The following is a 13,154-nucleotide window of genomic DNA, read 5'->3' on the forward strand; positions in this document are numbered from 1 at the left end:
GTCTGCTTTCAAGCCCAGCTTGGAGATGTCCTATGTAGAAAGGACCGTGTGCAGGTGATGAGAGCCTTCTGCCACTCTGAAAACTCAAAATCCTGACTTTCTAAGAAACCAGACCAGCAAAGACTCACACTGGGCGTACGCTCTCTGTCTGCACTGAGCTGTTCGCTAATGTAACTCACTCTGTCCGTGGAGGATGTCACAAGAAGCAGGCTGGCACTACATGGTACTGCCACTGAGGCAGGATGGTGGTCATGACTGTAGCCTCAGTGAAGCCCGAACATTAAGTCCAGGGATCCTGCTTTTAGGATTCTGCACCAATAAAAATATTGCCTTCCCTGTGAAACTTTTTTGAAAACAGGCATTAATTCCCCAAATGGCTCTTTTTACACTGGCCACCAGGATGCTCAGAGCCATACTGGAAGATTAGCTTACAGCATCTGGGCCAAGCTTGTGGCCAAAAATGGCTGCATTCCTCCTTCATGTGACCTTGGTTTTCCATTAATATTTGTAATTGCCTTAGTACTGATCTCATACAAACAAACATCAGTTTCTAACTGATCAGTAGCTTGGTTCACATGATTACCAGTAGTTAGTTCACAAGGCATCTCAAATCCTTCATGGAATTAAATGCTATGTCCAGTATACAGATGCATTATAGAATATAGTATAAACCAATAAAGTGTGGCGATGAAGAATTGGTAAGACGTTGGCAGAGAAGCAATGAAGGTGCCAGCAGATCAAGGATGGCTTCCTAGACAAGGTGGATTTCAAAGATGCCTTGAAAAGTGAGAAGGATTTGTTAGCAGAGAGAGGAAGGGCATTCCATGAGAGGGAACAGCATGGGCGAGGACACTTGTGACAACACAGCACAGGAGAATGATGTGACTGGAGGGCAGGACAGGGTGGAGGCTGCAAAGGGATTTAGAAATCTTGTCATCAGGGAACAAAGGAAGCTTTTCTTTACTAGTCATGTTTACAGTTATCTTGTTCCTCAGCTATTTTGAAACATGTCTGAATCACTCATTTGAGCTCTTAATCATACTCTCTGCTGTCACAAATTACTTAACTTCATGTGGCTGGGTCTTATCTGCTTCTCACAGGCTTTGGTCATTTCCTCTGTGACTGGTGTGAGAGTAGCAAGTACCCAGTAAATACCTCACGCATTGAGTAGAAGTTACCCAGCAGGGAGGGCCTGAGGAAGACACAATATAAGAAGTTCTAGCCATGTGTGTTTGGGGGCCAGGAACAGGGGGTTTTAAATCACATAAGAGCTTTTATCCTTGGTGACTAGAATATTCTAAGTGCTCAGTAAATGAATGAATGAATGGATGGATGGATGGATGGATGGATGAATGGATGCAGACAAGGAGCCAGTTAAAAGATGAATTGGCAACCTTTTGTCTCTGAGACTTCTGACTCCCAAGAGCATTTGTACTCAAAGTGGATATTTAGAAAATAAAAATAGAAGTGTTTGGGCTTCCCTGGTGGCGCAGTGGTTGAGAGTCTGCCTGCCGATGCAGGTTCGTGCCCCAGTCCGGGAGGATCCCACATGCCGCGGAGCGGCTGGGCCCATGAGCCATGGCCACTGAGCCTGCGCGTCCGGAGCCTGTGCTCCGCAACGGAGAGGCCACAACAGGGAGAGGCCCGCGTACCGCAAAAAAAAAAAAAAAAAAAAATAGAAGTGTTTGAAAAGCCCCATGCCTTAGCACCCATTTTAGGGAATAAAAATAAAGAAAAAGAAAAATCTTCTCAAAATGATGTAAGCTGCTGAAACCAGAGGTTCTGTTGCATTTTGGTCAGCGTTCTGCAACTCTGAAGAAAAGTGGATGAAGACCGTGCCTTACTCTTTGCCAGCTCTCTCAGTTAGCACATGGCTGAGCATATTGTCAAGGCCAAAGAAATAACAGTGACTGCCGGAGGCCACCCGGCACACGGAGGGACAGCGTCAGAAGCTGCAGGGGCTTCATCAGACATCACAAAACTTACGTTCTCTAGAACATATTAGTTCCATTGTACAATGGGAACCCATGCTTTCTAAAACTCGATCTGTGTTCACAGCCTTGGTGAAGAAGAATTGGAAATACCACCTGGAAGTCAGATTCCCGGGTTGTCCCTGAGTTGTCTCGGCTGTTGATGTGAGCACAGTAAAATGTATAAGGCTGAGTATTGCGCTTGATCTGATCTGTCTGAACGGAGCTCAGCGCTGCCACCAGTGAATGGAGCTGCGGGGCTTCTTCCTCAGCTCTCACACTGCGTTTTGTGCCTGAAATGGCCCTGTATTTCCCCGTGAGTGCCTTGATGCAGGACCTTTACAGAATTTATTGTGCCAGCCAATGACAGCCCCCAAAACACATCTGAAGGGAAAAGCTTTAGGACAATTCTTTCTTTGCCAACTTCCTTTTCTAAATGATGCCTTTATTTCAAATAATGAAGGTGTATGAAAGCAAAATTTATTTAGTGTCTTCTCTCTAGCTTAGAGCACCTCAAACCTTATAATTTATGAAAATCACACAGGAATGTGTTAACTATGTAAAATCCTCAACCCCACGCCAGGATTCATAAAATTTAGAGATGGGCATTTTTAAATCATAAGTCTCCCAGGGAACCCTGATGCAAGTGGTTCTGGTCACACTTGGGAGAAACATTTCCCAGTCAGCCTCCAAATTAGCTGAGCCAGCAAAGAGCCATTTAACTGGGTCCCATGTCAGGGCTCCTCTTATTAAGACTGATTTCACTGAATTATACTTTGAGCTACAGCTGTGAACATGAGAAACAGCCCAACCCCCTGAGATGTAGACCCAGATATACAGATATTCACACCAAATAGATAGATAGACAGACAGACAGGTATGATATATAGATATAAAATGATAGAGACAGATAGATAACTGATAGACAGATATAGATAAATGATAGATATACAAGATGATAGAAAGAATAGATGATGGATAGATGATGAAAGAGAAAGAAAGAAAGAAAGAAAGAAAGAAGAAAGAGAAAGAAAGAAGAAAAAGAAAGAGGGAGGAAAGAAGGAAGGAAGGGAGGAAGGAAAAAAGGAAGGGAGGAAGAGAGAGAAAGAAAGAACAGGTGTGATGTATTGTCTAACTACTACACTTTGAGGGGGAGGGGCACAATCACCAACCTTGCCAGGATGACAGGTGTAAGCCAGGGTTTCCTAGAATGTCTGGCAGCTCTACTGACTATTTTTCTTGTGACTTCCCTGTTACCCACCTACAATAAACCAAGGAACACATTTTTCCCTAGACTCAGAATTAATAGCTGGGCCGTCTTTCCCCCATTTGTTTTCTTTTTATTCTAGGGACACTGAGGCATGTATTGATGGAGGCACCTTCACACAGCCTGCTGACACTTTGGACCCAAATAACCACCCACTTTCTGCAACTGTGCAGGACTTAAAAGTTTGCGTTGAAAATACAATACATATATACACAACATACAAACCCCCTCCTGGTTTCACCGTCTGTTAAGTTCTTGCTTTAGCCCCTGTTCTCTATCCGTTTACTCTGAATATGGATTCTGTCTTGTTCTTTATTTATATTTGTGTGACCTTTCTTAAATCCATTTTGAAACAAGGAGAGAGTGTAAATATATCCAATGAAGGTATACATTTATTCATTAGGGTTATTTTATGAGTTTCTTTAAAGCTTTTGAGGTAAAGACAGTGCGTCTCAAAACCAGGAGCTTTGAGAAGTGAGGAATTCAGGTACAAGAGCCAATCTGAACACAGACAATACCCCAAGTTCTGCTGTTTCTTCTCGCTAACACACCATCTTCGGGCCGGTGTGTGTCAGGACCATTTTTAGGTCTAGGACATGAATGTCAGTATGTAGGTGATCGATGGTGCAAGTGCTTCAGAGCAAATAATGGGTTATTTTTTGGGGGGAGGGGGGTTGGTTATCTTTTTTGATTTGCACTTATGAGTGCCAATCAATGTGTTTAAGTAGTAGGAACTATATGAACCAGTCAGAACCAGGTTTGGAGAATTCTACCTAAGTATACGGAGTTCTCTACACTCAAAATGTACCCAAGTGAGGTGCCTGGATCCCAGAGCTGGGGCCTAAGGTACAGAGGCAGCAGCTGACAGAGTGGTCCCCACGTCCTGCCATCTCTACGCTGGGGAATTTTCTGGATTGTGCAACGCAGCTCTGTGTGTGTGTGTTCATCTGTGTGTCTGTGTATGAACACACACACAGGAGGCTTGACCAATAACTGAAAGACTCACAACTTGCAAAACCAGCCACAATGAGCCCTCTTACAAACCCTGTTAACTGAATAACTGCCTCTGCATTGGCATGAAGCAACCAAAGGAGGGAACAGCTGAAAGAGGACTTTCTTCAGGAGATGAAACCAGCCTTTACACAGAAACTTAATATGAGCCAATCTGTGCAACCTGGCTTCCACCCAACCGACTGACATTTAATGAGCACCTACTACATAGATCACAATGGTTGGATGCTTTGACTTGATTCAATTGCTTCTTTGCCTCTTTCCATGTAAATATCTCTCCTGTTTTCTAAACAGTTTATTTCACATAGGAAGCCGCAAGTCTGGCCCTACTGGAAAGGATACTGATGACATCAAAGGCTATTGCTGGCAGGACAGAAATAGGACCTCGTCAGTTAAAAGCATATAATGGCACCAGGCTTAGCTCCTGGGTCTGCGATTCCACACGGAACCCAGATAAGCATCTTAACATGGCCTCTCCTCAGATTGATTCTCTCACCTTAGAGAACTAAAAAGACTTTGTTTTGCGTAAACTGAAGAAAATACTTTCTTAAGTAGGAAGGAAAAGGGTGAGATGGGCTTGGGCGGACATCCTCTGGGTTTCTATGTCATCCCGTTCAGCATCAGCCAGTGTCCAAGGCAACAGCATCCCTGCCCTCCCAGTCCTCTCCAGGCACATGTCTGTTCTCAAGCCTTTTTTAGGTACCACACATCCCGGATGTGCATCTCGGACATCTGCCCTTCCATATTTTTTCCCATTCAACAGGAAATGCCTCCTGTTCTAAGTCTCAGTAACAAGTAATGGGTCTCAGGAATGCAGCTTAGTCCCCACGATCAAGCCAAATACATGCCCTCTGCATAAATGCCAACTGTCTGTCAAGAAACATGAAAACCAGCTTTGTCCCTCTCATACGGTGCCACACAGTGACAACCCTGAAGAGAAACCCAGTCCATGAACCCAAGTCAGAGGTTTTGCCAAGGACTCTGCACTCTGAACTCTCCTGTTCGGAAAGCAACGGGAACAGAAGTCCACTGGATGTGACCTGATGCAGAAGGAGGGGCAGGGGTGGGAATCACGTCACGGAGGGGATTTGAACCCGTCTGCCATCACACTTCATGGAGATGAATAGAGGTGACTTCTGCGGCAAGGGAGAATCAAGTTTGCACCAACCTCACCCATGCACACCTCTTATTACTCCGGCAACAAGGGGCAGCCCGGACAGGACTACCCAGTGGCTAGGCACCCCTTCATCCATTCCTTCCTCAGTTAATATTCATTGAGCACCTAGTACACACTAGGTACTGCACCTGGCCATGGAGGTAGGGCCTTTGTGGGGCTTACATTCTATTGAGGGAGGAGATAATAAGAGAGCTTTCACATAAATGTCCACTATAGTGACAGATGGGAATAAAGGCAATAAAGGAAAATGAGGCAGGTGGGGGGTTGAGAGTCACTGGGTAGAGTGGGGAGGGGGCGATTCTGGATGGAGTGGTCGGGAAAGGCTTCTGAAGAGATGTTTGCACAGAGCCCTGGTGAAGGACAGAACTCCCTGGAACCAAGGGGGTTTCAGGCTGAGGCGACAGCCAGTTCAGCCCCTGAGGCAGAACAAGAGGGGGACCAGGTGGCTGCAGTGGGTGATGGGAGGGAACCGGCAGGGCTACTGCAAGGGGCTGAGATTCATTCCAACCCCCCTCCCCCCCGAAAGGAAGAGAACGAAGGAGTCAGAAGGGCCTGAGCTCTAACTCGGCCTCTTATTAACTGCAGGCTGACCTCTCCAAGCTTCAGTTTCCTCATCAGGGCACTTGTGACAAAGACACTACCTATTTCCCAAGATTTCATGACACCAAACTTTCTATGTCTGCACATCGCTCACCAAATACCTTATATAGAGTCAGGACCCACTGAGTTGTCACCATTGCTATTGTGGTGATATTTTTGGTTTTATGTATTGCATTTCCTCTGAGGAGGTTTAAGGCATCCTTCCTATTACCTTTAGTTTTGCTAAATAAATAAATTCCTGGCATTTTCCTCAAATCCAGAGCCATTGCTTTGGCTTGGGTTTAGAACTACTTCTGGTAAAGAATTTTTCTGACTCTCAGAGTCTGTGTTATAGGTCAGTGATAGCTGGAATTTCAGAGTTTGAGATCAAACAATATAGGGCTCCCAACTGTTAATTTTGCTAGATAAAAAAAAAAACTTTTAAAGCCTACCTTCTATTATAAATAGCACCTCATAAAAGGAAGGATATTTAACACCAAATAACCTCAGAGAAAAGCCAATTCTTCCTTAGAGAGGTCACTTTTCATGGATTCTCTCTCTCTCTCTCTCTCTTTCACACACACACACACACACACACACACACACACACACACACAGAGAGCAGTGAACATTTCACTGTGGGTGGACCAACTTCTGCCGGCTTCCATTTACAACTATTGCTCCAGGCAGTGGAGGGTGACCAATGCCAAGGGCAAGAAGAGAGAGCCGAATGAAGTTCTAGGAAGGCGTGGGTCGCTGACCGAGCCTCTGACCTGCTGGGACGATAACTCGGCGCTCGTTCGTGGTCATGTTTGGGGGCGGCATATGCTTCTCCTCCATGTAGCCGCTGTAATTCATCCCGACAGTGTCCGTGCTACCCACCATCTTCCCTCCTTTGGCCATGCTGCATTCATCGGGGGAGTTCCTGGAGGGGAAGAAGACACATCCTTCCATTATTGCAGCAACCCAGAGCCCTCCTCCCTGTCTCCGCGTGATACCCAGAGAAGCAAGGAGGGGCAAGGTGGAGGGGTGTGAGGAAGGGGGAGGAGACTGTGAAAAGACAAATGCAGTGTCTGTGATGAACTGAATGGCTGTGTTTCTTCCAAATTTATATTTTGAAGCTTTAATCCCCACGTGATGGCATTTGGAGGTGGGGCCTTGGGGAGATAATTAAGTTTACACAAGGTACTGAGGGTGAGGCCCCTATGATGGGATTAGTGGCCCTTATAAGAAGACAAAGAGACCAGATACCTCTCTCTGTCTCTGTCTCTCTCCTCTTTGCCACTGAGTTTACAGTGAGAAAGTGGCCATCCTCCACCCAAGAAGAGAGCTGTCTCCAGACATCAACCCTGCCAGCATGGCAACTTGATCTTTGACTTCCAGTCTACAGAACTGTTATTTAGGCATGCCCCCCCCCCACACCGCCCCAGTCCATGGTATTTTGTGATGGCAGCCCGAGCAGACTAAGACAGTGCCCCTGCTCAGTGGAAGCAGAGGGCAGGCACGTGGGAAGCAAAGCTGCCACCTGGCTTCTATTTCTCCAGCCAGCTCCTTCTGAAACTGTCGTGTCAAACCCCCTTCCGTGACAACTGACTGGAAACACTTGCAAGGAGCAGGGAACTGGCGCTTGTTCTCCCTGTGTGACTGTAAACAGGCCACGCACACAGATGCTGGGAGACGACCCTCAGCAAGGTTTATCCTAGAGTGCATGCCTCTTCACAAGCTCAGAACGAAATCCTTGTGCTCAATTTCAAATCCCTGCAGCCAATCTTTAGACACAGAGTTTGAAGGCCCCCAGTGTTCCTGGCTTAGGTGCAGGCAGGAAGATCAAAGGAGGGAGAAGGACAGGGGACCCCAGCAGCCCTGTAGGACTAGGATTGGGGGGAGGGAAACCAGCTATGCGCCTGCAGAAAGGAGTCAGCTGCTGGGCCTTGGGGAACAGCTCACAGGGCTGCTGTTCGTTAAGACAGCCATGGCCCCTTGGACAAAGACAAACCTGTCTTTCTAAAAAAAGAAAAAAGGGGAATATAAATTTTTAAGTGAAACTGGAAAGTTATTGGACATGGTGAAATCATACATAATGGGGAAACTCCAAACAGAAAATGCAGCTTAACCAGGAAACAGAAAAATGTTTTTTTTCTGAGGGATCTTGATGGTTGGGTTATGTCTTCTAAGGTGGATTTCTGGAAATTTCCTCTCAAGTGCTACCCAACACAGGATTCTTCATACTCTTAGGAATCTACGCATCTCCATTGGATTTCAGATTTCCATCCCCATGTCTGAGGCCCTGATGGTTATGGGCTCCACTCCAGTGAGCCTTCCTTTGTCTCCTCCACACTTTGTTTGCTGGAACTCTGCAGCCAATCTGCAGAATCTTGGAACTATAGGCCTGACATGGACGTGACCTTCAAGTCAGAGATGGTCTGAGGCATTGAGGCAGAAGGGCACTCTCTGGGTGGGGCAGGACTGAGGTGGGGTGGAAAAGGTCATTCTAGACCCAAGAGCCATGGCAGGGGTGTGGACAGGAAGAGCAGACCAAAGGCCCTGGAAAGAGTTTGTTCAGCATCTGGGAACTTTGAAAATACAGATTTGTTCTCGGCATCCCTTGCACATGTCTGGTGCTGATGGAGGGAGCTTAGGGCTGATGATGAGGAAGAAGCAGGTATGTCTGTGGATGGAGGTTATAGTTGGGGTCATCCAGGACTAAGTTCCTACCATGGGCCTGGAAATACACAGCCCTGTTTCATGGCATCCCCACAGCTGTAGTAACATGAAGGAAATTTAAAAATAATAGCAGTCGGAGTTCCCACGGTGCGAACCCTCTATATTTCCAATGCTGCCTACACGTGCATTATTTCCTCTTGATGCTGTTTTTCCTGGCTTCCAACATTTATCTCTAAAAGACCCATCCTAATATCAAAACACTGAATGTCTTCACTTGAGACTTAGTTTCCTTTCCCTTTGGAAAATTCCATCAGTTGAGTGGAGTATGTATGTTTCGGTCTGTTGGTCTCAAGGAGAGAAGTTACTAGGGAAGAGAGTTAAAGGGGTTTGTATCTTTAGGAAAAAGACTTTAGATGCTACTTAGGTGATGAGTGTCACTCAAGTAACATCTGTAAGATCTAAGATGAGCACTGTTCAGATTCATTCGTTCACTCCTCCATTTAGACTATTTTTTATTGAGTGCCTGCTGTATATCAGGTACCATAAATTCTTTCTTCTCCAGCAAGGCAGTTATCCATCTAAAAAGTTAAAAGTCAAAGAGATGTATAGAATTATAGAAAGAGGAAACATGGGGGATTATGGACCATACGTTCCAACTCTCCCATTTTCTTACAATTCAATTGTTCAATTTCCATCTCTGAGGACGAAAGCTCTAGGAACAAATCAATTTTCCCATGGCATTAAAATAGATCCCTCATCAAATACAGAGATATAATGAGCTATTAAATTGCATTTTACCAGAGCTTTCCAAAAATATGTGTAAGCATTTAAAACAGGGACAGTCTTCAATATGGTTACTTTGTCTTCATCTTATAACCAGAAGACATAATTCATCTCATTAAGCTTTTCCAGCCAGCTTTCATTGTGAAAAAAAGCAGCAGAATGAAACCCTATTTTCAAACGTTGCACCTTCAGTTCAATAAAGAAAATTGTCTTTTTTCCACTGTATTTTGTTTTAGCTTCAGAGGAAGACAGAAGGGAACCATGTTTGTGATCACTTCAAATAGTTTTTGAATCTAAGTAATAAATCTAACAGAACTCCAACCCCAAAGAGGGGAGAGGTCACCCCATAGGGCCACTGACAGACGAGACTCAAGGCAGGTATTCAATAAATACTGGTTAAAGGGGCCCCAGGTGTTCTATTCTCACTGTTCAGTCATTTCGCCTTGTTTATTCTCTTGGAAATTTTAATAGCAAAAGAGTAGCATATATATATGTTGCTGTGTTCTGAGAGCTTAACAGTTACCAATCCTCACAACAGCCTGGTGCAGCGGCCGCTGGCATTAGCTCCATTTCTCAGATGTGTAAACTGATGACACAAAAGAGAAGGGAATTGCTCCAGGTCTCAGAGCCAGGAGGAGGCAGAACTGTGGCTTGAAGCTGGGCAGCCTCTACTCACCGGCCACACTTATAACCCCCACACAGACAGCCCCACCCAGTAAAGCTAGGATGGCTAGGATGGCGGCCCTTTAAAAAGTAAAGCAGATCTTTATTTCAGAAAGGCATCAAGAACGCCCTGCCCCACATGTTACTCTGGCTTAAGGTGTGCACTGTGATACATACACGATTCATAGTCTAGGCCACCATCCTTGCCCCTGGACTGTTCATTCCCCAGCACAGCAGATGTGTGACCCATCCAGAGCGTATCTAAAAAGATGGAAATAAGAAAGAGAGGGAAATCCTGGAGGAGGATTTTTTTTCATGGAATTTAGACACTGCTATTTTAAGAAAAAGAAATCTTAACATGATTCAGAGAATTGCGAAGTGTATATTGAAAAGTCTCCCAATAAATGCATTTTCAGCTCTTTGCCCAGCTGTGGTAAGAAATCTGCCCCTTGCTTACTGCACTGTTTAGCTCTACCTTCATTGTGCATTCCAAGAAGTCTCAGGGAGAAGCTCCCACAAACAGCCTGGTATCCTACCAGTACCAAGCCTAGAACAGAGGATCCCACGTTCTCTATTCTAACATGGTAAGGGTCTGGGCATTCAGTACATTACTTTGAAATGCACATAGCAAAGAGCATCCCTTTAAATATGATATTCTTGGTATTCACATATGTGTTCTTTAACAGTTCCTGTGAAAGTTCTAAGGCAATTCATTAGATGCCTGCTAAATGGGTAATTAATTGGTGAATATGAAAGTTCTCTGTCTTATTATTTGGGGCATCAATTTCTTTATTGCTAATAAGCATGGTTCAAGATATTTCTCTCAAAGACTCTATCTTTTAAGGGCATGGAAAAGTGATTATGCAAGTCAAACCACAGTGAGATCTATCACTTCACACCTGTCAAGATGGCTATTATAAAAACAAAAACCAAAACATAACAAGTGTTGGTGAGGATGTAGAGAAACTGGAACCCTCGCGTACTGTTGGTGGGAATGCAAAATGGTACAGCTGCACTGGAAAACAGTATAGTGGTTCCTTGAAACATTTTTAAAGAAAACAACCATATGATCCAGCAATCCCACTTATGCCTATTTATCCAAAAGAATTAAAATCAGGCAAGAGATATTAGCACTTCTAGCTTCACTACAGTACCATTCACAATAGTCAAGGTGTGGAAACAACCTATATGTCCATTGATGGATGAATAGATAAAGAAAATGTGGTACACTCATACAATAGAATACTATTCTTCTTAAAAAGAAGGAACTTTGGAAGTAGATGACAGCATGGATGAACCTTGAGAACATTATACTTAGTGAAAAAAGCCAGTCACAGAAAGACAAATACTGCCCGATTCCCCCTTATATGAGGTATCTAAAAAAGTCAAATTCAGAGAATCAAAGAATGAAATGTTGGTTTCCAGGAGCTGGGGGAGGGAGAAGTGGTGAAGTTACTAATCAACCATCATAAAGTCTCAGTCAAGTAGAATGAAAAGGCTCCAGAGATCTGCTGTACTACTTGGTACCTTTGGTCAACAATAAGGTACACTTAAACATTTGTTTAAAAGGTAGATCTCGTGTTGTGTTCTTACCACAATAAAATAAATAAAAAATGATTGTGTCTTAACCATTTTCTCAGATTCACATTTTCAGGTCTGGGTTCTATTTATAACCCACAAAACACTGGTCTTGACAACCCCATACAGTATGTGGCACCAGTGAGAGGGAAGAGAAGGCAGGAAGACCGCTCACAGCAGGAGAAATCCCACATGGGGCTGGGGCTGCCCTGAGAGGGGGAGGCTGATTCAGACTGAAGAATTTCAGGAAGGCACTGGACAACAGCTGGGGTGCCAGAAAGTTGGGTGTATCAGCCTCCAAGCCCCTTAAAACATCCTTGGGGCCACACAACTTCAGGAGTTTAATCTCTGCAGCCATCTAACAGATTTCCATGCCACTTGGGTGTAATTGCGGTCACTCTAGGAAATAGAGAAATAATGTAGAAAGACCCCCAACCTTCATGATGAACAAGATAGGGGGTTGGTGCCCTTCTTCTGATAACTGGAGACACATGCCCAACTAAGATGGCCTGTTGAACCTCAATTAATTAATCGCTCTTAAGTAGCATTTGGAGAATTAAGGTGAGTTGAGAACATGATCATTGACTTCTTAAAACATACTAGTATTATGAATTAATGATGAAAGAACATAGCAAAGAATATCAAATAAATTGGAAGATCTACTATATTTAAATTAAGGTGAGAAGTCAGACATGCTGCCAAACTCCACTGGGTTCTCGTAGGGTTACAGAATCAGAGGGCTGGGAAACTCCATTCCCAAGGCCCCAGGCAGGACTCTCCAGAAGCTACTTGGATGAACAAATGCTTAGCTTATATTAACATTTTTCTAAGGAGGAGAGTCCAACATTTCCCTCTGCAACTCCAGAGTTATATTTATGTGTATGTGTGGTGGCTCTGAATATACTTTCTTCCCCTGTCCTTCCTCAAACTATGTGACATTTGAGGTGGACTGCAAAAATGCACACAAGACATAAATGATCAAAGGAATGGAAGTGAAGGTTATATGAGGGCAGAAAAGCAATTAACCAAGAGATAAAATCAGCACATTGAATAAGCTTACTATTTATAGTTGTTCAAGGTAGAACATCAATCTATCTCTGAACTTTCTACTTGCCAAAGCAAAAAAGGAATCTATCCTGTGACAATTCAAGGTGTCAAAAAGATACATATGAACCAGTCACTCAGCAGAAGCAAAGCTTTTCCTGGGCTGAAACTTGAGAGAAGTTTCTCTCGTGGCTTCTCTTGCAGAGAACTGGGTGATGCAGCAAGCAGTATCCTTCCCAGCATCCCATAACAGACCTGAGAACATACCACACATAAAGCAGGATGCTCCAATCACACAGCTCGCAGCTGCTTCAGCTACAGGAACTGGGAGACTGTATTTCCTCAGCCAGCGCTCCATGCTTACCACTTCTTGACACTGATTTTGGAAAGAACCAGCCAACCAGAAAAATGGGTGCAA

At 44.3% G+C, this 13,154-nt stretch overlaps 1 protein-coding gene across 7 annotated transcripts in view; it reads right to left on the reverse strand.

Moving 5' to 3' along the window:
• ERG (ETS transcription factor ERG) overlaps positions 1-13,154 on the reverse strand; it is a 199,521-nt gene that overhangs the window by 34,882 nt on the left and 151,485 nt on the right. For all 7 annotated transcript variants that reach the window (XM_032631187.1, XM_032631192.1, XM_032631191.1 and 4 more), the window contains one exon: positions 6,778-6,929. In XM_032631187.1, coding sequence (XP_032487078.1) covers positions 6,778-6,929 — 152 coding nt within the window. The remainder of the gene's footprint in view (positions 1-6,777; positions 6,930-13,154) is intronic.

The sequence above is a fragment of the Phocoena sinus genome, chromosome 4, assembly GCF_008692025.1.
Source record: "Phocoena sinus isolate mPhoSin1 chromosome 4, mPhoSin1.pri, whole genome shotgun sequence".
NCBI classification, from domain to species: domain Eukaryota; kingdom Metazoa; phylum Chordata; class Mammalia; order Artiodactyla; family Phocoenidae; genus Phocoena; species Phocoena sinus.